The sequence below is a fragment of the Scylla paramamosain genome, chromosome 35, assembly GCF_035594125.1.
Source record: "Scylla paramamosain isolate STU-SP2022 chromosome 35, ASM3559412v1, whole genome shotgun sequence".
NCBI lineage: Eukaryota > Metazoa > Arthropoda > Malacostraca > Decapoda > Portunidae > Scylla > Scylla paramamosain.
Genome location: NC_087185.1, coordinates 1,645,001 through 1,669,185, shown reverse-complemented (window position 1 = coordinate 1,669,185; position 24,185 = coordinate 1,645,001). Strand labels below are relative to the sequence as shown.

Here is a 24,185-nt window from a genome sequence, read left to right as displayed (position 1 = left end):
CAGTGGTGTTCCTCAGGGTTCTGTCCTGTCACCCACTCTCTTCTTATTATTCATTAATGATCTTCTAAACCAAACTTCTTGTCCTATCCACTCTTACACTGATGATACCACCCTGCACTTTTCCACGTCTTTTCATAGACGTCCAACCCTTCAGGAGGTAAACATATCACACAGGGAAGCCACAGAACGCTTGACTTCTGATCTTTCTAAAATTTCTGATTGGGGCAGAGCAAACTTGGTATTGTTCAATGCCTCAAAAACTCAATTCCTACATCTATCAACTCGACACAACCTTCCAGACAACTATCCCCTCTTCTTCAGTGACACTCAACTGTCCCCCTCTTCTACACTGAACATCCTCAGTCTGTCCTTTACTTATAATCTGAACTGGAAACTTCACATCTCATCTCTAGCTAAAACAGCTTTTATGAAGTTAGGTGTTCTGAGATGTCTCCGCCAGTTTTTCTCACCCCCCCCCCAGCTGCTAACTCTGTACAAGGGCCTTATCCGTCCATGTATGGAGTATGCTTCACATGTCTGGGGGGTGTTCCACTCGTACTGCTCTTCTAGACAGGGTGGAATCAAAAGCTTTTCGTCTCATCAACTCCTCTCCTCTAACTGACTGTCTTCAGCCTCTCTCTCACTGCCGCAATGTTGCATATCTAGCTGTCTTCTACCACTATTTTCATGCTAACTGCTCTTCTGATCTTGCTAACTGCATGCCTCCCCTCCTTCCGTGGCCTCGCTGCACAAGACTTTCTCCTTTCTCTCACCCCTATTCTGTCCACCTCTCTAACGCAAGAGTTAACCAGTATTCTCAATCATTCATCCCTTTCTCTGGTAAACTCTGGAACTCCCTGCCTGCTTCTGTATTTCCACCTTCCTATGGCTTGAATTCCTTCAAGAGGGAGGTTTCAAGACACTTATTCATCAATTTTTGACCACTGCTTTGACCCTATTATGGGACTGGCATTTCAGTGGGCATTTTTTTTATTAGATTTTTGTTGCCCTTGGCCAGTGTCCTTCCTACATAAAAAGAAAAAAAAAAAAACTCAATTATCTTTACTGTCTGCATCCTCAAATAAAGTATTTGTTCTTTTATCCTTCTTTTCAATTCTCTTTACTGTCTATTTTAATCTTTGTATTTATTTTTTTTATATGCCTCTCTCTCACCTAAAGTTAACTCCTTTAATTTTCTTTACTGTCTATCCTCAAATAACGTTTTTTTTGTTTTATCCGTCGTTGAATTCTCTTTACTGTCTTCTTTCATCTTTGTACTTATTTTTCTTTGCCTTTTATCTGCTAAAATTGATCATGTATCCTCAAATGAAGAAGTTCCTAGAGAATATGGGGAATTGTTTTTTTTTTTTTTTTTTTTTTTTTTTTTTTTTTTTTTTTTGAGGAAGCCACAGCAAAAAGGTTAAATATAAAAACAACACATGGGGTGCTTTATTTATTAGCTTCTTTCTTGAAACATGAAAATAAAGGCAACAAGTCAAAATACAAAAAGTTGCAGGCACAAGTTGAACATTGTAACATCCTCATGAAACCGTTAAAAAAAAAAGTTTACACAAATCAAATGAGAGTGTGGTTGTGAGGCAAACTACGGCATCTGCCAAATGTCTTTATAATCTGTGTGAATTTTTCTTTAGTGGAGATTAGAGATGATCCTGAGGGAAACCAAGTCATTGTCCTTCAATTACTTCAGCCTTGCAATGAATTCACGGAGCTTGTCTTCACTTGCTCCTGAGAAACTGTCCACCTGTACAAATAGTGGAGTTTGTTAGCATCAACCACATTACTATTACTACCTCATTCTAACCCAGTAGCATTAATCACACAAATCTACTGACTCCATCTCATTCTAACCCACAAAAATAACAGAGGTTGTCAGCATCAGTCACACCAGTTGCCAACTTTCTCATTTTCTCCTAGTGACTATGCCAATATGCTGTTCTAATTATATAGAGATGAAAGTTACAATTATGTGTGGACAGTTTAGTTCTGTAGTGGCTTGACATTTCTCTTGACTCAAGCCACAGGAAGTAATAAAAAAAAAAAATTTAGACAAACATTTCTGCTTATCACTGAAGCAGATAAGATTTAATCATCCATTTCCTTTGGCCCCAGCCACAGGAAATCATAAAAAAAGTATAAAAGCATTAAAGGTGGGTATCTGCTTATCAAACCTAACATTTTTATGAACTATCAAGATTTTTTTTCTTTTTTTTTTTATGTAGGAAGGACATCTGGACATTTCACTGTGTAACTTCATATCTTCCTCAGTGCCTTTTGATTCAATTTAGTTAACACTGTTCCTCTATGTATGAAAGATTTAACACACTATCAACTATCAAGAAAATGGATCTTTCTACATTCCCTAACACTGTAACTTAATACTGTTACTCTACATACGAGAGACTGAACTCTTTGTGAACTATCAAGGAAACAAGTTTCTGCACGTTTTCCATCAGCATAACTTACTTTCTTTCCCTCCTTGATGAAAATGAAGGTGGGCATGCAAGACACCTGATAGGCCATGGCAACCTCCTCACTCTCATCCACGTCCACCTTCAGGAACACAACATCACTCATCTGCTCACTCATCTCCTGAAATGGCAAGCACTTTCTTTATGCAATGCCCCATATTTTGAGTCTCTGAGAAATGTAGAGACTAAGGATTAAAACTAAAGGGATAAAAATTCGTGTCAAATCCATCCTTCTCTCATCAGGATAATTTTTAAAGTTAAATAATGATTAGTCGTCTTCCAAAGGGTGTTTTCCCCACTGATAACAAATATTTCTTGCTAAGCCATTGCAATTTCATGGCACTATCCCTGAGAATCTTGATCATTTCCACTAGAGTCTGCTGAGGACACAATAAACTAACACAGCAATCTTGAAAAACATCCTTAATTAACTCTATTTATTAATATATACATACATACATATGCCAAGGCTGTTTTGCACAAAAAGCAGCCAAGACAAGGCACACAACTTTCACACATTCATTCACACCACTCTTAGCTCCTTGGCCCCTAAAGGAGAAGAGAAAGACTCAACTCATTAACGGGCCAAAATCAATAAGTTATCACTAGAATCAGGAACACCCCTCTTGAGAAAACCTGCACTTCCATTAGAGTCTATTAAGTCATTAAGATAAAACACTAAGATATCTGAAACATTTGCCACTCACTCCTGTCTCTTCTGCATGACCCCATGCACTTCCAGTAGAGCCTGTTAAGTCATCAAGATAAGATGTAAAAACACCCAAACCTTTGCCACTCACTCCCATCTCTCCTCCAGAACCCCATGTTGGTAATCAATAAAGCATCTGGAGTGTTTGGCTTACTCAGACTAATGGTAAGGCAATCTACATCCACTTCACACCTGTTGCAATACATCCACACCTGCACGCCACATCTCCTCCATTACTAGCACACACAAATACACTATACATATACACCCACATCTGTTCTGTACTTATTACCACACCCACACCAGTCCACACTCAATAAATACACCCTGCAGCACCTAATACCCACACCTGCCTGTCACCTACACAAATACATCAATGTCACCCTCATAACTACTAGCACACCCACACCCATCCCACTACTAAACTATAACCGATATCCACAAAATATCACCATTTTTGGGCACTTCATTAATCTAAAGCAGCTTTATAAAGAGTAATTCAGACACACAGGAATCTTGGGAGGCATCATCTCACCACCAAACTGTAACCCACCTCTGCAAATTGTTATAATCTTTAGGTCTATCATTATAGCGGCTTTTTAAAGAGTAACTCCTAAGCACCTGAATCTTGGGGGAAATCATCTTGCAGGGGCCACACCAGGTGGCATAGAAGTCCACCACTACAAGCTTTTGTCCAGCTTCCTTCAGCTGCTTGTCAAAGTCATCCTGGAAATGCCAGAAAGGAAATTAAAATGTGATCAAGGGAACCACACCCTCTTGTAAACCTTAAAAGCACTTTACTATGCTGATATAAGAGGAAAATATAGAAACCACACCTTCCTGTAAACTTTCAAAGCACTTTACCAGACTGACATCAGAGTAAAATATAGTAATAACACTTTTGTAAACCTTCAAAGCACTGTGCTAGGCAGATGTAAGAGGAAAATATAGAAACCAAACCTTCCTTTAAATCTTCAAGGCACTTTACTATGCTGACGTATGAGGAAAATATAGATATAACATCCTTTTATAAACCCTCAAAGCACTGTACTAGGCTGACGTAAGAGAAAAATATACGACCCAAACCTTCCTGAAAACCTTCAAAGCACTTTACTATGCTGACGTAAGAGGAAAATTAATATTAATGACACCACATTCCCCTGCAAGCATTCTATATACCTTATCACGTCGTAAGGGGAAAAATATTTAGGAAACCACACTCTCTAAAACACAATGAACACTTTATCGTCTTGTCGCAGAATTTACGAATCGGAACAATATATATATATATATTCTCTATACAAGAGAGAGAGAGAGAGAGAGAGAGAGAGAGAGAGAGAGAGAGAGAGAGAGAATTAAAAGCGGTGAAAATACTTTGGGGTGAATACTTGAGTGAAAAAATGCCACTTCATCATGTCCCCCTTAAGCAAACCATTACGTAACAAAAAAGAAAAACACGTATGAAGACAAAAATCATTAAGATCACCACGGGAACCAAGCAAAACATCAGTCTCCCGGTAACCGTGGAGCCCCTCAAGACACACCTGGCGATATGCATTTCAATCACCCGGCACTTGATTGACAGGTGGACTCGAGTGACGCAGAAAATAGTAAAAATAAATGTCACCACAATACGATCGTTACTTAACCGGCAAATATCTAAGAAAACCTATGGAATTTCGGCATTTTAATCCCCTAGCATTTAATGAATAGGCGGATACGATTACCTGAATAACAAAATAGGAAAAAAATCAATCACTGCCATTTGAACTAAAAACCGCAAAATATCTTAACTTGGAAAAATGCATCTTATAGTAATCACTAATTTAAAATACAAGTAGATGTTCTTACCTTGTCTTTCACTTGGTAGACCATTATGGAGAGCTTAGGGCGGTAGTGACAGGCAGAGAGGATACAAGGCAACCACACACAGAATCAGACGGAGAGCGTGTGACGATGACCTGGCAGAGTAGAACCTTTTAATGCTCTTCTCGGGCCGGAACTGCCTGTGTTCCCGTTTTCCTCTGAATTCTTCTTAATTTATCTTCCACCCTGTGTTTGTTTTGTTTATATTTTTTGTTATTTTATTTCTCGACTTATTTAAGTAAAGAAGTTTATGGTAATATAAGATATTGCTGCCCATTTTCCTCTTTCCTTTTCTTTACATTTTATCTGATATATTTTATTTATTTATTTATGAATTAATTCATTTATTTATTTGTTTATTTGTTTGTTTGTTTGCTTTTCTTTCCTCTATTTATATTTTGAATTATTTAGGTATGTCATTGGTAAATTTAGACACTGTTGCCTGCTTCTTGTTTCTCAACCTTTCTTTATTTTATTACTATTATTTATTTATTTTTTTTATCTGATACTCTTTTCGTTTAATTGTTCTTTTGTTCCCACACATATTTTCTGATTTAATATATTGATTGCTATTAATTTTCCTTCTTTTATTTCCTCTACGTAATAGCAGTTTTTTGCTTTTGTTTTATCATCCCTCCTTTACTCAAGAATCTGACACACACACACACACACACAGCTCCGTTAGAAAGACAAGCCTTCCACAACGCAACATTAATTGTATAAAATGACTGAGAGGTGTTAGGAGAAAAACAGAATAGCTTTCGTGTGGACAGGAGAGCAGAGAATGATATAATATGTTTGTGGTGAATAAAATTATTAAAAGGAGTGATCCCGAGCCAACTGTAGCATCAAGATCAAGATCACACATAAGATCAAGATCAAGGCATCACCATCAAGATTATCTAGAAATTGGTCTTTCTTGGCTGGCCGTTACTACAGGAGGAAAATTTGGGAGGCTGGGAGAGGGAGATAGGTGGGATATGGACCTGTCTCAAACACGCCAGGCACCAGTCGAGTACCAATATGTGCACAGAAGGGCTGGACATGTCATGGTGGCCTACCAGAAGAGGCTGTATGTTTGGGGAGGGTATATGGTGAGTATTCTGAGTGTTTTTGGGCTGTTTTTCAACATTTCCTGCCCTCCTTGTGGCTAAGTTCATGATTCCATTGTGTGGGTATTATAGGAGGCCCATGTCAGGTCATTTTAATTTGTTAATGTTTTGACTCGTTTCATTATTTTTTTGGTTCTCTGGTCGTGTTTGTTTTGAAAGACAATTTTGGGTAAAGTTGAATTTCCTTGCCCGTGTCAAGCTGTGATCGGTCCTATGTTCTTGATCTTACTCTTGCTGATAACCTAACGCAACCTACCCTATCTGATCTGATGCATCTGGTGAGAGAGATGAGAATTTCTGCCGTTCCGCGGGTAAAAAAAAATAAATATACCCCAGTTTTGCTGTTATTGCTGCTGCTGTTGTTTCTTTTGATATGTTGTGTGGTGTTAAGGGATTGGTTTTGTCTGTACCTGCCTGGTTTTAAGTTTAAGTCATATCAAGAATTTATTTATTTATTTATTTATTTATTTTATTTTATTTTATTTTATTTATTTATTATTATTTTTTTTTTTTGCGTGTTTGTGTTGAGAGGAGTCATTTTTAATCTTTGTTTGAATAAGGGTTAGTTGTGGCTGCTAAGGATTGGTCATTTGAATTCATGTGGTGAGTTTCTCATTTCAGGAAAATTTTGGTTAGTTTGTGTGGTAAAATTGCAGTTTAACACAATACGCCATATCTCTCTCTCTCTCTCTCTCTCTCTCTCTCTCTCTCTCTCTCTCTCTCTCTCTCTCTCTCTCTCTCTCTCTCTCTCTCTCTCTCTCTCTCTCTCTCTCTCTCTCTCTCTCTCTCTCTCTCTCTCTCTCTCTCTCTCTCTCTCTCTCTCTCTCTCCCAATCCCCCAACAAGCTAGGGCAAAAGCTAAAATAATGCATTTTTTACATTCCCCCCAAAAAAGTCTAACTACGAGAAATGGCATATTTTGAAAACGAAATTTTTGGGGTAACTTAACCACTGGTAGGACTGACGTGGCAGCTTCAGTTTCCCTGCTGCCCTTCATACGTTCACAGAGGACTAGCTTTCGCTTCCCTGCTGCCCTTCATACCTTCACAGAGGATTACGTGTGGACTAACTCCAAACTACACACACCATTTTGAAATAGTGGCAGCACGTGCAGTACAAATGTGTCCTGTATGAAGCTTTATTTGATTACACATTAATATGACAGTTAATTTACCTCCAGTGCAACAAAAATATCAGTCAGCAATACAACGGTGAATAAACTATCTGACTAGTTACTGTGGTACTACGACTAGTTACCTGCACACCAACATACAAACACACGCAGTACAGATTGAGTCAGTGCAGGGTCAAGAGGAAGGGCAAGAGGGAGAAAGTCGAGATAAATTTTGAAAATACATTTTTGAATTGTTTATTTGCACCATGTGGTGTAACCATTAGAAACTCTCCAAATAAGGTCATCCACAAGTTGAGTGTGATAGTGATTGCTACAGCTGTGTTGTGTTAAACTGCACCACAACCAAATTGCTTTCAGTGTGGCGAGTTGCTGCATGTTCCTGTATTTGTTGTTTTATCTATTTTTTCTTGATTTATTGCATAGTGTTACAGGAAGTGGTGTGTGTGTGTCTTATAAATGTCAGATTTCTCATTTCAGGAATATTATTGGTTAGTTCCCCATCTGTTCATTTTATTTTGTTTGTATATTGTTGTTATTGTGCAGTGGATAAAAGTCCAAGAAAGAATGATCTCTTTGTTGTCTGTCTGAACTAGGGAAATCATTCTAATTTTACTCTAGGAAAACTTTGTAGCTGTCCTTGCTCTCTCAGTTACAAAATTCTGGGTCCTTTAGTTATTCTTGCTCTTGGTTACAAAACTCTAGGTCTTCATGTAGCTGTGTCATGATGAATACATGGTGTAGTGTAATAATAATGATCATAATGATAATAGTAATAAAAATGATAATAGTAATGAGGATAATAATAAGTCTTTCAGCTAACAGCTATGTAGCCCCTTAATATTTTGCCAAGCCCTCATGTAATCTTCCTCCTCGTCTTCAATAAACAAGTCACACGTTTTTAATTTCCTCTTGTCTTGATGCGGTTAATATCTTGACGTGATAATATGAATCATTACTACACTCTGGGTCCTCCTGTTGCTATTCTTGCTATCCGGGTTACAGAACTCTGGGTCCTCCTGTAGGTCTTCTTGCTCTCCTGGTTACAGAACTCTGGGTCCTCCTGTAGCTCTTCTTGCTCTCCTGGTTACAGAACTGGGTCCTCCTGTAGCGATTCTTGCTCTCCAGGTTACAGAACTCTGGATCCTTCCGTAGCTATTCTTGCTCTCAGGTTACAGAACTCTGGGTCCTCCTGTACCTGTGTGGTGAGGAATACATGATGTGGTGTAATGATAATAATAATAATGATAATAATAAAAATAATAATAGTGATGATGATAATAAGTCTTTCAGTTAAGAGCTATGTAGCCACGGGTAGAAAATATAAAGTGAAACTGGTAAATTTAATTACTTAAAGGATAGGGTTACATTAAAAGGCTTAAAGAATAAATGGGGGGGAGGAAGGAATAGGTTATCCACAACATTAGAGGAAAGAAAAGAAGGGTGGATGGATTGCTGACCGACTGACTGACTGACTGACTGACTGACTGACTGACTGACTGACTGACTGACTGACTGACTGACTGACTGATTAACTGACTAACTAACTGACTGACTGACTGACTGACTGACTGACTGACTGACTGACTGACTGATTAACTAACTAACTAACTAACTAAATAACTACATGACTGACTGACTCACTCACTCACTCACTCACTCACTGATTGATTGACTGTCTGACTGACTGACTGACTGACTGACTGACTGACTGACTGACTGACTGACTGACTGACTGACTGATTAATTAACTGACTGACTGACGTACTCACTGACTAACTGACTGACTGACTCACAGACAGACAAAAGTTAGGATATTGGGAAAAAGAGCCTTATTTCTCAACATTTTGGATTCTCACAAGTATGTTTTTGCAAGACTACATGGACAGTTCAGATTCTCAAGGGTGTATTCTCTATCAGTGATGAAGAATGCATGAAGTTTGACTGTTGTTACCATGGGGACTGAAGACTGCATTATTACTTTCTGGCAACTCAACCATCGGGCAAGTGCATGTGGGAAGTTTAAGGAATCTTTATTGCTAGTAATAGTATATACTGGCAGGAACATTCTCTCTCTCTCTCTCTCTCTCTCTCTCTCTCTCTCTCTCTCTCTCTCTCTCTCTCTCTCTCTCTCTCTCTCTCTCTCTCTCTCTCTCTCTCTCTCTCTCTCTCTCTGTCTCTGTCTCTGTCTTGCTTCAGGAGCTGCCCCACTCCCAGGCATACACCTTCATGACCAGCAGCAAGTCGTCCTACCACAGCGCCATTGATGTGTGGGTGTTCGATCCACTCCTCAACATGTGGTGAGATGCTTCATTATTACACTAACCCTCCTCTTGATACTTTGCCAAGCCCTCATGTAATCTTCCTCCTCATCTTCAATAAACAAGTCACTCATTTTTAACTTCCTCTGTTTTGATGCTATTAATATCTTGACGTGATAATATGCATCATTATTACATTTGTCCCAGTCATTAGTCCAAGATTAATTTTCTTTGGGTCTTCACCATTCAAGTCACTCAAGCTTTTCTTTATGTTTGAGCGTCAGTAGTTTCTCTTGACATGATAGGATACATGTCTGTCATATCCATCCTTGCCTTGATGTCTGACTGAGTTGTAACATAATTTTCTTTGAGTATTTAACTTGCAAGTCACTGATTTTTAACTTCAATATGCAAGTCACTCAGGCCTTGAAACTCTGCCAAGCCTAAATATAGCTCCTCCAGTCTTCAAAATGCACATCTCTCACTTCCCACTTATTCCAACACCAATTATCTCGTCAGGACAAGAAAGATGAGCCGGGGTGATATTCCACAGCAGCTCTCCGGGTCCTGTGCGGCTGTACACGACGACCACATGTACATGTTTGGAGGTTTGTACAAGGGCTGTGTTGTAACGTCTCCATGCCTCCCTCAGGATTATGTTTTTAGAGACCTTGGAGAGGATTTGTTAGAGAATATGTGTTATCAGTGAGTTTTTATTTGTTTAGTTATTTTATTTATTTATTTATCTATTTATTTGTTTTTATTTTGTTTATTCGTTTATTTATTTATTTATTTTATTTCTATTTTTTTTTTTTTTTTTTTCTTTGGTGATGTAAAGTTGAGATTTGTGATATTTGTGTTGTGATGGCCATTGTCTCCATCAGGTTGTAGAGGCCACAGAGAGGATTGGTCAGAGAATTTTGTCATATGTGTTTTTTTTTTTCCTCCTCTTTTCTTTTTCTCCACTGATATTAAATTTATCATCCCACCAATAGGATTATAAAAAAAAAGTACTTTCCATCTTTTAATTAGAGGCAACATAGATAATTTAAGTTCTCTTGGATGAAGTTTTCTTTTCTTTATTTTATTTTCCCACAGGTGATATAGAATTCATATTAATCCACCAATAGAATTATAAAACAAAATCACAACTTCCATCTTATACTTTTAATTAGAGTACAGTACTTATTAGAGTTTGTTACCCATGATCCTTCTTCTTAACGAGACATTACAAGCTTCACTATCCAAAATATACAGATAAGCAGGTAAACCATGCAGGATTCTAGTGATTCTCCTTACAAGCTTTACTCAATACAGAATACACACGAGTTGGTAAATCATGAAAGATTCTAATGGTTCTCCTTACAATCTTCACTCATTACAAAATACACAGATTAGCAGGTAAATCATGCAAGACCTAATGATTCTTCTCCTTGTAAGCTTTATTCAATACAAAATATACAGATTAGCAGGTAAATCATGCAAGACCTAATGATTCTTCTCCTTGCAAGCTTTATTCAGTAAAAAAATACACAGATTAGCAAGTAAATAATGCAGGATTCTAATGATTCTCCTCTCCTTACAAGCTTCACTCAATGCAAACACAGACATACCTCTTTGTGTTACCACCAGTCTTTATTTACATACAGTAAGATCCAGTGGCATTCTAATGGCTCCCTATTTCCAGGCTGGGCAAACATTGCATCTGATAATATGGAAAATAATCTCAATTTCCTTTGGCGTCTTCAACTCCCCACACTCACCTGGACACTACTGGCCCCCAATGGGACTCCCCCCTTCCCTTGTGATAAAGCTGCCTGCTGGGTACACAACAATAGGTAATAGGTTAATGGTAGTAATAGACAGCTCTTATATGTATTTGGAAATATTCTTGATCAGTAATAAGTAGGACAGGTTAGTTAGCAGAGGAAATATTCTTAATCAGTAATAGGTAGGACAGGTTAGTTAGAGGAAATATTCTTGATCAGTAACAGGTAGGAGAATTTGGTTAGCAGGATAGAACAAGAAGTAATAGACTTACAAAAGTAGGTAACAAGGGGAAAGATCAATGTCAGTGATAGTTTGTGTATGTGTTATGAAATATTCTCTATCATCAGTAATAAGATTGGAAAGGTTTGTAAGCAAGATACAACAAGAATTAACTGGAATTTTAGTAAGATGTGGCTAGCGTTTAATTTGTCAGCTTCTCCTTTGTGTATTTCAATGATACATTGTTTTGATGATGAGAGATTGTTAGAAAATGAACAAGCTGACAGGTGAATCAGTACTTTATGTGTGTCAGTTCAGCCTCTTCATTGTTTCGTTAATGAGAGATAGAGAAAACTAAAAAAAAAAAGCTAACCATTAAATCAGTACCATGTTTAGAATGTGCCAAGAGTTATTTAGTCAGTCTCTTTTCATTGTTTAGATAATGAGGAGAGCAAAAAAGACTAACAGGCAAATCAACACTGTCTTTATGTGTGTCAGGAGCTCATTATTCAGCTTGTAATTTCTTATGTATTTCAGATTTGATTGTATTTATGAAAGCTTGATAGAGAAACCTCCTTAAAAGCTCCCTGGCAGATTTACACTGTCTCTATGTGTGTCTGTTCCTTTCACTGTGACATGCAACACCTCACAGTACTAAAAGCAGTGAAATCTTAATAAGGATTGACAGGAAAAGAAATTGAAGTAGGAGATTTAACAATTTTTTGATAGTTTAATGTTCAGAGATGACTTTGAGGCAAGAAGAAAGACCTCAGAATATTTAGTGAATAGGAAAGACCATACTAGATCACAGGGTAAGTGTTATTCAGCCTCTAATTTTTTATATATCTCAGGTTCTTTGTGTTTGGTGGCTTTGGTCCGGCCAGAAGCTCAAGTCAGATGGAAGATGTCGGCGTCAACTTTGTGAGGGATGATGTTTACTACAGTGGCTGGATTGATCAGCTGGTCTACTATGATATAGGTACATAACTTGTGCTCTGCTGGTGAAATGATCCTATTGTGTTGAAATGTGTTTAGGTTTATGACAAATTATACTGAATGATTGACTGGTATGAAACTTAAGCTCTTTTAGTGAAGTTATAATGTGTTTAAGTATGTTTGGGTTTATGACAGATTATAGTGATTGATTAGCTAGTTTACTATGATATTGGCACCAAACTTATGCTCAGCTTGTGAAATTATCCTGTTATGCCTAAGTATGTCAGAATTTTCAATTTTCTTTCAAGCCATAGCTCTCAAATTAGAATCAAATATTTCTCTCTTAATACATTCACGTCTAGTTGTCTTTCAAGCCTCGTCACTCCAAAGGAACACCAGAAATATCCTTTAAATATATTCTTCACCAATTTCCTTTCCAGTCTTGTCACTGCAGATGAAATATTGCCCTCTAGAATGCATGCATCTAATTTTCTTTCAAGCCTTATCTCACCAAATGAAAACCAAAAATATCCTTCAAGTATCCTCACATCCAGTCTTCCTCCCATCCTTGCCACATCTAATGAAAACAAAACAATTCTCTATTAATACACACATCTTATTTTCCTCCCAGCACCATCACTCTAAATGAAATCTGAAAATATCCTTCAAAAATTCTTACCATCAATTTCCTTTCCAGCTTTGTCACTGCAGATGAAAAGCAAACATGGCTCTGATATGCCGGTAATTTCCAGAGAATAACGAGTGGGTGTGGCCAAGAACTAAAGGGGTGAAGCCGTCCCCTCGAGCAGCACACGCGGCAGACGTGTGCGGGGACAAGGTGTACATATTTGGCGGTAGATTTAAAAATGCAAGGATGAATGAATTGCACTGCTTAAACCTTAGGAACTGGACTTGGAGTGGAAAGTAAGTGAATAGGTTTGTATATTGAGTGGCTGGAGAGTAAATGAAGTGGTTTTTATTCTGTAGTTTTGGTATTCCTTCCTCTTATAGTGTAGCTTGTGCTGTTCCATTAGATCATCCTAGTTTGTACTGCAAAGTTGTTTGAAAGTCACTTATATTCACTTGTATAATTCATATTCACTAACTTGTATGGTTTTTATACTGTATGGTGGCTAGTCTTGTCTCCAGTATAGTAGCTAATGTAGTAGTGTTGAGTCGTACAGCTTGGTCTGGACTTAAAAGAGTTTAGTGATGTGTAATGATTCTCGGCCAGTGTAAGAGATTATGAGGATTCAGCTTATGGAAATTATACTCTTGCAGCTTAACAGAGTGAGAGATTATAATGATCCCAATGATTCCAGTTACTGTGATGATTCTCTTGCAGCTCAGCACACACACACACACACACACACACATAAAAGATAATGAGTATTCTTATAATAACAACAACAACACACATAATTGGTATGATAATGGCATATATATTAACACTCTATTGCCACAAAGAGAATGTCGCTGGCCAGATAAGTGGTGATAAGGTGACGTAACAAGGCGTGCTGTGAGGCAAGAAAGGATGGACTTCCTGCTCACCCTAAAAGTTCTGAGATGCACATGTGGAGGCAGCTGTGACAGATCCTCAGACCTCAGTGACAAATAGAAGCTCACACCATCTTCAACATAAATAATAATAATAATAATAATAGCTACAATAACAACAGTAGTAGTAGTAGTAGTAGTAGTAGTAGTAGTAGTAGTAGTAGTAGTAGTAGTAGTAGCAGAAGCAATAGTAATAGTAGTAGTAGTAGTAGCACTATTAGTAGTGGTGGTAGCAGTGGTGGTGGTAGTAGTAGTAGTAGTAGTAGTAGTAGTAGTAGTAGTAGTAGTAGTAGTAGTAGCAGTAGTAGTACCTTCACCATTTTTCCATTTTATTTATTTATTTTATTAATTTTATTCAATATTAACAGCTTGATCTTGCATAACTACTGGAGAGAGAGAGAGAGAGAGAGAGAGAGAGAGAGAGAGAGAGAGAGAGAGAGAGAGAGAGAGAGAGAGAGAGAGAGAATAACTTAAACTTTAACCTTGAAGCAAAGTAGCTCAGTGGCATTTCTGTTGTCAGTGTGTGAATAACATTGGAAGAACAGGCCTGGCTATCACTCCTTGGGTCTGCGGACCGCCACTCACCTCAGCACCAGATGACTTTAAACCCTAACCTTGAGTCTGCAATGATGACTGAATGTAATGGACTCAGTAATCAGGTTGTTGGTGCCAAGTCAGTAGGGAGCTTTAGAAGGATAGAAAAGTTATAATAGATTTATATACTAGTTAGATTTCATGCAGGAACTGCCATGTGTAGGCCTGAGGGGTCTTTGCAGCTTCCCTTTCGTTCTGTTGTGTGTTGCAGCTTGATGGATGACACCCTGCAAGACATCCCTGTCGGCAGGTCTTGGCACACATTCAAGTTTGTATCAGAGAATAAGGCTGTGTTGTATGGAGGATTCAACTCTACTGAGCAAGTTCTAAGTAAGGCAATGGATTCTTAGTAGTTGTAATGTTGAATCTTTTATAGTATTGCATCTGTTATGAAATTATATCTTGCATGCTCTCTTGGGTTACTTGAAGGATAACTGATTTGAGTATTGAAATGGTGATCTGTTTAAAATGAATATTACAATGTGTCTTGTATCTCTTATGCTCTCTTGGATGAGTTGAAGAATGACAGATTTGAGTAATGAAATGGTGGATCTATTGTCTTTTGTAATGTATCTCTTATGCTCTCTTGGGTGAGTTGAAGAATGACAGATTATTTAAAAAGAATACTATGTGCTCTTTTCTACAAATGCAAATCTACTTACCAATCCATTTATTTACCTACAAGTGCATCTAGTAGGAGAGACTCATAAGCTATTCAACCTCATATAGAAAAATAAGAATATAAAATGATAATGATAATCTGCTCTTTCCTCTGACTAACATGAAATAACACTTACATTTAGATCTTACAATGGAGTGAGACTGCCTTATGATAACTAATACTAATAGTAACCTTGCATGCCATTACAACAAAGAATGCATAATTTTCAAATAGGTGTGTGATGTGAAGGTGCTTAATTCACTTGTGCTATCAGACACTGGTGTGGGGAGACAGGTGGGCTGAGTGACTCTTCAGGTAGTGTGGTCTTTTAGAAGTGGTTCTCCTCCCCTATAGAAACCTAGGGAATAAGATTTGTGTGTGTGTGTGTGTGTGTGTGTGTGTGTGTGTGTGGAGGGGATGGTATATTAAGTCCAGTACCTTGCTATATTAATTTCTGATGTGTTTTGTGTTTTTTCTCAGTCTGACTAGGTCTTGCTATCATTGTGAAGTTTTTTACTCAGTGGAACTCTATGGAGGATTTGAACTATGTACACTAATGAATAAACTGGATTAATGTTCTAGCGAGTGGTTATAAATTATTAAGGGGAATCTTGAACCAGGTAGATTAATGGAAAAACTTGATTTAATGTTTCTATGAATGGCTATAAACTTTTGGGGAGAACCTTGAACCAAATATGCTAATGAACAACTTGCTTTAGTGTTCCTGTGAGTGAGTGTTCCTGTATATGGTTATAACCTTTTGGGACGCCCTCCTATGCAGATGACATTTGGGTGCTGGACGTCAGAAGCAAGAAGTGGTGCAAGACCCTCAACTGCCGTGCCAGTTCTCGGCTTTGGCACACTGCAGCCGTCGCCCATCCTGGTGAAATAACATTTTATGGGGGAATTCAGAACAATTTGCTGGATAACACAAGGCCAAAGGTATGTTTATTTGTGTGTTATGAGGTCAAAGACATGTTTATATTTGTGTTTATAAATGGAGGGTGCATAAGATTGCCTTGAATGACCTATGGAGGAATTCAGAACAATTTACTGCATTGCACAAGGCCAAAGGTATGTTTATTTGTGTGTTATGAGGCCAAAGACATGTTTATGTTTGTTTGTAAATAAAGGAGTTTGTATAAGATTGCTGTATGTTTTTATGAAGGAATTCAGAACAACTTACTGGATCACAGGAGGCTAAAGGTATGTTTGTTTGTGTTGCTAGATGGAGTGTTCACAAGCTTGGATGTTTAATGGCGCATGGCCTGCCCTCTTGTCTCATCTTACTGCCTCTTTATGTAATAGGTTGGGAATCCCTTATCTAAAATTCCTAGTATATGGAGTGGTCAATATTTCCAGTGTCTGAAATTTTGGAATATGTTTATCTCTTCCTGCAATGAGATTATGCTTCTAAAACTATCATGCTCTCTATTCTCATTTTCTATAATTTTGGAATACATTTACTCACCTCTTCTTGTGATTATATGATACTTCCAAAAAACTACTGTAAATTAAGACTATCCAGAATCCTAAGTCGAAGATCCATCTCCGAGTATTCTGGTAATGTCATTTGTATTACTGACTTGCCTCTGTCTTGTACCTGCCTCAAGATGTCATTAAATTCCAGATAACATGAGTGCTCAAAGACATGAATATTTTAGGATTACAGATAAAGGGTTTCATACCATGTCCTGTGTTCCTAGTCTCTGGTAATGCCCATCACAGAAAAGAGCAGATAAGAAATGAACGTGAGGCACAGTAACCATTACCATGAGTGCTCAAAAACTTGCATATTTTAGGATTACAGATAAAGGGTTTCCTACCATATCCCGTGGTCCTAGCCTCTGCCAGCGCTGGTTGCAGAAAAGAGCAGATTATCGATGAACGTCAGGCACAGTAACCGTTAATATTAGACTGCTAACATCCTAGACAACACAGGCAGCTGAACCAAGAGATGCACCACAGGAAGAAGTATTCAAGCGTTGATTGAGGCAAAGATCCATATGTCAATGAAAAATTATTGGCTATTTACTCATGAGGGTGATGGAATGCTGTACAGCCACCATCTTTGCTTTTTCACTTCAAAGATATTGGCTGAGGGAAATATAAGTGAAAAAATGCAAATTCAACATTTCCATGTCTAGAATTATAGAAAAAGAAGCCGGTCAGTTGAGTTCAAAAGCAGACTTAACATTTCCTTAGAAGAATCTGGCGTGTTTAATTCGAGCAAAGTTCACATCAAAGGGACAGGCAGAGAGAAAAAATAAGTGGAAAAGAGAGCAAACTCAGCTTAACACACCCCAGAGAATGAGAGAAGAAGCTGGCCTGTTTAATTCAAAGCAAAGAGTTCACATTTCTTTGGAAGAATCTGGTCTTAATTCAAGAGGAAATAGCAAACATTTGATTTTTCTGGCCTATTTAATTTAAGAACAAAGAGTGAACATTTCCTCATAAGAATCTGCCCTTAATTCAAGAGCAGTGAACATTTCCTCACAAGAATCTGCCCTTAATTCAAGAGCAGTGAACATTTCCTTACAAGAATCTGGCCTTAATTCAAGAGCAAAGAGTGAGCATTTCCTTTTCATCCAGCCTGTTTAGTTAAAAGCAGAGTAAATATTCCTTCTAATGTGGTGCCTTGTTGTGCAGATGACTGTTGGCTGATGGAGGTAGAGGGAGGGGGGAGTGGGGCACTGGTGGGGGTGGAGTGGCAGGAGGTGGAGCTGGCATATGACCATGGGGTGCCTCGCTGCTGGCACGCTGCTGCTGTGCTGCCTCCTGGCCAACTCTATGTGCTGTCAGGACTTACTCAGCCCTACTACATCACTAGGGCTTTGCTCCTTGTAAGCAGCGAGTTATCCTCTTGTGTTTGAAATCAGTCTTTTTGGTCTTAGTCCAAAGGTTTTGTTATATCAGTAGTGTATTTTTTTTTTATTTATTTTTTTTTATATGCATTTTCTCTCAGCATTACTACATTGTTATGGCTTTATCTTACTTAACAGCTGTGTGTGACTATATTGTGGTGTTTTGAGCTCCATCAGTCTTAGTTGTATTAATAGGCATTCTCTCTCAGCAGTACTACATTATTATGGCCTTTCTTTTAGTTATCAAGCTTGTGTGATTCTCTTATGGTGTTTAAAATCAATCTGTTGGGTCTTATTTAATGTCTCTATGTTTGATTATATTAATGGGTATTTTCTCTCAGCCTTATGGCCTTGCTTTTAGTTGACAGCCTTCAGTGAGGCTGCTGTGGTGCTGAGAGTCATTCTACTGCTCTTTGTGTTTTATTGACAGGCTGGTGACCATATTCTGAAGCATTTTGGTGTCTCATCTCACTTAACAGGCTCTTACAGAAGTTACTGGAGTTCTCAAGGGTGCTTACATGATTTTATTATGTTAACAAGTATTCTGCTTTATATGAAAAATACTTGAGAATGTAAATAATCACTTCTGACTCTTGAAAATAGTCCATATGAGAGAACAAAGTGTTTAAGAATACAGTCCTTTGTATTTTTAGGATTCCTTATGCCTTTCTGAATTACTATGGCATTGCTCTTATTAGGAAATGCCTGCATGGCTGAATGTTGCTTTATAAATCTGCTTTGTCTTAGCCTAACTAATATACCATAGCTTGTCTCAGTGTGTGCATTATGAAAATATACTTTATCAATAGAAATTCCTTTATTTAACAAGTACAGTCTCCTCTTCACAAGGTTCATATATTATTGATGTTCCTGTGTGCTTTTATAAGTGAGAGATGCTGGTTTGTTGATGTACTGTTGTCTGAGGCTGTAGTGAGAGTGAATTTCTACTTGACAAACTGTGGTGAGTGGCTGTAGTTTGTAAACATACTGTGGGGGGACATTCTGTGGGTCTGTGGGCTGTGGTGTAGTGAGAGAGAGAGAGAGAGAGAGAGAGAGAGAGAGAGAGAGAGAGAGAGAGAGAGAGAGAGAGAGAGAGATTGAAAGTTTGCTTGTTGATGCTTCCCCTGGAGAATAATTTAACAAGAGAGAAGGACTGCAAAACAAATATAAAATAAAGGGACTGCAAGAGGCCAACACTTTCACTCTTCCATTGTTTTTTCCTGTTCAATAATGTACTTCCTCATTCCTCCCCTCTTCTCTTTCCCCTATTTTTCTCTATCAGTTCAGTGGCTTATATAATTCAAAGAATGTTTTAAAGATAGAAATCAGTGCCAAACTAGCAGTCACTTTTTAAAATAGATGCACAAAAGTAAATATTAATTAGTAAAGGTAACTAATCCTCTTTTCTCATTCACAGGACCATGCTGAGGAAATGCTAGTGCTGAGATTTAGTCCTCCTTGCTTAAAGAGGTAAATATAGGGATGAACTTCAGGTGTCTTCATAAATACATCAATAAACTCCATATTACACCTTGTTCAACTTGATATGAAAGGATGTGACTTGCTCAGTTATCACCTTCTGTTTAAAGTCATTCATTTATAGTAAGCATAAAGAATCTTGGTTCATTGTTAATCTTCACATGCTGGTTCTTCTTTTGGTTGTTTCCATCAGGGCTCACCACAGCAGATCACCCCACCTCCACCATACTGTGTCCTCTTCTGATAGACCCATCACTCGCATCATGTACAAGTTCTTCTTTCAGCTGCTTCTGTCAGTTCTCATTGGTGTTTTCCTTGTTGATGATACAGAACATGTGTTAAACTGTCATTTATTTATGAAAACATCCCTGAAACCCTCAATAACTTCCACGAGACTCTTAAATATAATCATAAAATGGTGAAATATTAAAAAAATGCAAACTAAAATTCTAAGAACAATAAAGAACACAAAATAAGGTAAGCTGCAAGGAGCCATCAGGTCTACACGTGGCAGTCCCTGCAAGAAACATTCCCACCTATTTCCATATCATTCCATTCCCAGGCTGACCATCAAGGCATTAAACCTACATGTGACAGTCCGTATATGAAACATGTCCACCTATTACAACCCTGGGTTTGATCTTGATTCTTAAATTAACATCAATGTCCCTACCTATTTCCCTACTGTTTCCAGGCTAACCATCGAGGCAATCTGTGAGGCTGGTGAGATGCTGCGATCCCAGTGGAAAGTGTTGCCCCAGATTCTGCAACACATCCTGGCCGTGCGTCTCTCACCCGACAACTTCAGTTAGCACATGATGCCAGTGGAGGACGGCACTGCCAGCGCTCTTGTCACTCTGCAGATTGGCTCAAAACCCTCAGACATACAGAAGTGCTTGTCACCGCCCCCAGCTGTGCCCCACTTCCCCGACGTCTATTACTGCATTCCTGTTCTGATTATTGTCATCATTACGCTAAACCTGTTAATTGTTATTCTTTCTCAACTGGGATGTTTCTGATTTTTGGCTGTAGCTTGTTTGGTACATTCAGTCTTTCTTCTGTGAGAGTCATTGTTTGATAATGTTGAACTTTGAGTGCCTTCAGAAGTTTCCCAACCTGAGTATAGAGTCACATAGCTGATGCCTAAGTTCTAACCTGCCAGCCATCACTGTCATGCATAATTCGCCAATATTGAATATTATAGTATGCACTTTTCATTTATTATTTTCTTACGACAGACATGCAGCTTAGCTAACAGACAATGAGTCACATGGCCAAGGTTTTATTATCCTGAGTCACTGTGCATTCAGCACTGAAGGTTTCCTGTGAAGCAAAAATATAAGTCAATTATAAGATTAAGCCCAAGAAGTTGTCCACAGCAGTCACTGGGATAACTGTGACTGTCAGTCCCGTCACTGTACAGACATTACTCAATCCATGCTTGGTAGTTAGACCAAAACTGTTGTAATGAACTCAAGAAGTGGTTTTCTAAATTCTAAATGTTTGGTAGCTTGGAGTAGAACACAGCTGTGGTAACTTATGAAAACTGGTAATCTAAATTTTATCAGGTTGTAAAATGTTGTTTGCACATAAAAATGACTTCAGATTCAATGCTCAACATTGTGACTTGCAAATAATTCATGTGATGTAACTCTGTTATTGTGAAATATTGGATAGATTTTACAGAACACTTGGTTTTTATGTGCAACTGCATTACAAGTCACTTTGTAACAAGTGTACTATACTGCTTAAGTTTGTGCTTCAACAAACATCAGCTAGAAATTATTTTCAGTTTCTCTTTGATTTAGTAGAATTTTCAAAATTTAGAAAAAATAGTGGAATATTCCTGTGATCCAAAGTGGTTTGCTGACTCCATGACAGACAATGTACCTCCATCTTGCGGCTCATTGGTGCAACAAATCTTGCTTTACTTTTAATTTGGTGGGGAATTCCACTATTTTAGAGAGGAAGTGAAAAGGCCTTGAATTAGATAAATAGAGTGCAGCGTTGAATAATGGTCTTACTTTGCTTTCTTACCTTGCAGCAACTCTTTCTGTGCATGCAAGGTGGCACCCGTGGGGAAAAGGTTTTTTCCTGCACCCTGTACATACAAGAGGGAAAATAAAGATGGGTGGTTGTCATGCAGTAAACCTTTACATGCAAGGCAGCATCCAAGAGGGGATAAAAAGGAAAGAAATCAGAACAGGAATCCAAATTACTCAGAAGAGACTTGGATTTGAAACAGGAAAATACAATTTACTCAAACAAATATTTTTTATAACCTCTTTGCTGTTTTGCATAAGATAAACCAATGGGAAGTGCCTACCTTTGCATCCAGTGCCCTGAGGCTTGTAGAGCAGCCAGCAGTGCTAAGCTTCAAGGACAGCCTCAGTCAGTGCCAGACTTATAGAGAAGCTAGCAGTGCCAAACTCTAAGGCGGCCTCAGTGCCAGACTTGTAGGACAGCTGTTAGTGTCAACCCTCCTACTTGATCCCGATGGAGAGAAAGGTAAGGTTAATCACACAGGAATAGAGAGAAAAGAACAATGACGTAGGTATCTACCCTTATAATACATGAAACTAAATTATGTACTGAACAACATTACTTGAGAAGTTATCCACACACGAGGCTTAAAGTTGATCAGCACACTCAAAAAAAAAAAAAAAACTAAAATAACAAAACTAAAACCCAAATAATTATTCCACCAGCGAGAGCGAGCTTGCTCCCGCTGGGGGGGGGTTCTAATTTTGTTACTGCACATCTCTACAAACCCCCGTTCCGCCTGGCCCTTGGAGGTACATCGATGATTTGGCCAGGAGCATCTTTTGGTGTCCATCTCATATAAAAATTGCAATTTCGGTCTCGGAAACACCTTGTAGATAAATAACTTTTGACGGAGCATCTTTCTTATTTTGATATTTCTTCGTCAGACCCTCCCCTCCGTATTTTGTATATTTCGACTTGGTCGTATGTGAACAAAGATTTCTTTCTGCCTTGCAACCCGAGCAACTATCGCCTCATCACTCCGGCTCAAGCTTGAGTGCGCAAAATGCGCGAATTATATGCCGTAACTCACTTCTTTCTTATAAGGGGTGTGCTCTGAATAGCAAAACATAAGTGGGGTTGGTAGCAACTGGGGCAGAAGTCCACACAATAAAAGACAAAAACATTTGATAATTAGCCTAGATTGTAAAATAAATAAATCATCAACGAAATAAATCCCACACCCAGCATGCCTATGAGGTAGTTTACACGGAACGATTCCAGTCTCAGTGTCTTCTGTACAGCGAAACATAAGCGGGGTTGCTACTCGTGCAAACATCTACGCGCGCACATACATCCCAACGCAGCGCTATCCTATGAAACACTAAAGCATCTTGTTCCCCTGTTTAATTCACGCTTTCACTGCTATTTGACTAGTTTTTTAGTCTCAAACCACTTTAATAAATTTTTCATAGTTCCACAGCCAAATCTGAGCATCATATGGGCTAAAATTAGATCATCTACAATTTTAATCCTCCTTTACTTCATGTAGGTGCTCTAAAAGTGATGTTGCGGCGCCAAAATAAAAGCTGTCAATAACATTCTTATTGATTTTATGCACTTTCATGAAAGGTAATGTGTGTGTGTTTGTGTGAGTGTGTGTGTGTGTGTGTGTGTACAAACGCCTCTTATGCTTTGCTGTTTACAGAGATACCGAGATTGCTGTAATCATCGTATGGGGTATGCTTGACAGAGAGAGAGAGAGAGAGAGAGAGAGAGAGAGAGAGAGAGAGAGAGAGAGAGAGACTGAAGAAGATAAAAAAAATAAAAGTAAAAATAAAATAGAATAAAAAAAATCATATCATCGATAACTTTCCTTGAACTAAAGTTGGAGGAATTTTTAAGGAAAGGCGATCGAGGGGAAAGAAAAGGGAGGGAAAAAAATATAATAAAAAAGGGAAGAAAAGAAAAAATATTAAGCTTCACTATAATTTCCTTGAACTTAAAGATAGAACGAATTTTATGCAACTGTAAAGTGGGAAAGAAGAAAAGAAAAAAGAAGAAAAAAAACTATTCATATCCACGATCCTGAGAAAAATTTAAAGTTACAAGAATATTTCAGTGGAATGACGAAACGGTCGAAGAGAGAGAGAGAGAGAGAGAGAGAGAGAGAGAGAGAGAGAGAGAGAGAGAGAGAGAGAGAGAGAGAGAGAGAGAGAGAGAAGGGAAAAGGAAAATAAATCAGCGGTAGGGTATGTGTAGATTAATCGTGATGGAGGCGGTGGAGTGGCGCGTCGCAGGGAGGGAAGGACGGAGCAAGGGCCGGCCCAGATTTATGCTTGCAGGCGGGTTATCCGATCACTCACACGGAAGAGGGAAAAAGGGGAGAACCCGTGATAAAAAAGACGAGAATGGCGAAGTTTTGATAGCGTGTAGGGGAGCGAGGCGGGAATTAGAGGTTAATGGACGCGGGAAGGTGTGCACGGAGGGGAAACAGGCGGAAGTAAAGGGTGATCATGCTAGGTATTACATCACACCGCTATGCAGAATGACA

General features: G+C 38.4%; 2 protein-coding genes across 2 annotated transcripts; one reads left to right on the top strand and one right to left on the bottom strand.

The window, feature by feature from the left end:
• Nucleotides 1-1,440: 1,440 nt before the first annotated feature.
• LOC135090537 (thioredoxin-2-like) lies at nt 1,441-5,225 on the bottom strand. Its single transcript, XM_063987356.1, has 4 exons — nt 5,050-5,225; nt 3,820-3,924; nt 2,485-2,610; nt 1,441-1,762 (listed from the first exon to the last, which is right to left on the bottom strand). The coding sequence occupies exons 1-4, from the start codon at nt 5,071-5,073 to the stop codon at nt 1,700-1,702; spliced, it is 318 nt and encodes a 105-aa protein (XP_063843426.1). The 5' UTR covers nt 5,074-5,225; the 3' UTR covers nt 1,441-1,699.
• A 699-nt stretch (nt 5,226-5,924) lies between these two features.
• LOC135090535 (kelch domain-containing protein 2-like) lies at nt 5,925-21,917 on the top strand. Its single transcript, XM_063987353.1, has 10 exons — nt 5,925-6,158; nt 9,507-9,607; nt 10,088-10,176; nt 11,256-11,406; nt 12,409-12,536; nt 13,246-13,417; nt 14,856-14,974; nt 16,087-16,247; nt 19,587-19,639; nt 20,343-21,917. The coding sequence occupies exons 1-10, from the start codon at nt 6,045-6,047 to the stop codon at nt 20,458-20,460; spliced, it is 1,206 nt and encodes a 401-aa protein (XP_063843423.1). The 5' UTR covers nt 5,925-6,044; the 3' UTR covers nt 20,461-21,917.
• The last annotated feature ends 2,268 nt before the right edge of the window (nt 21,918-24,185 follow it).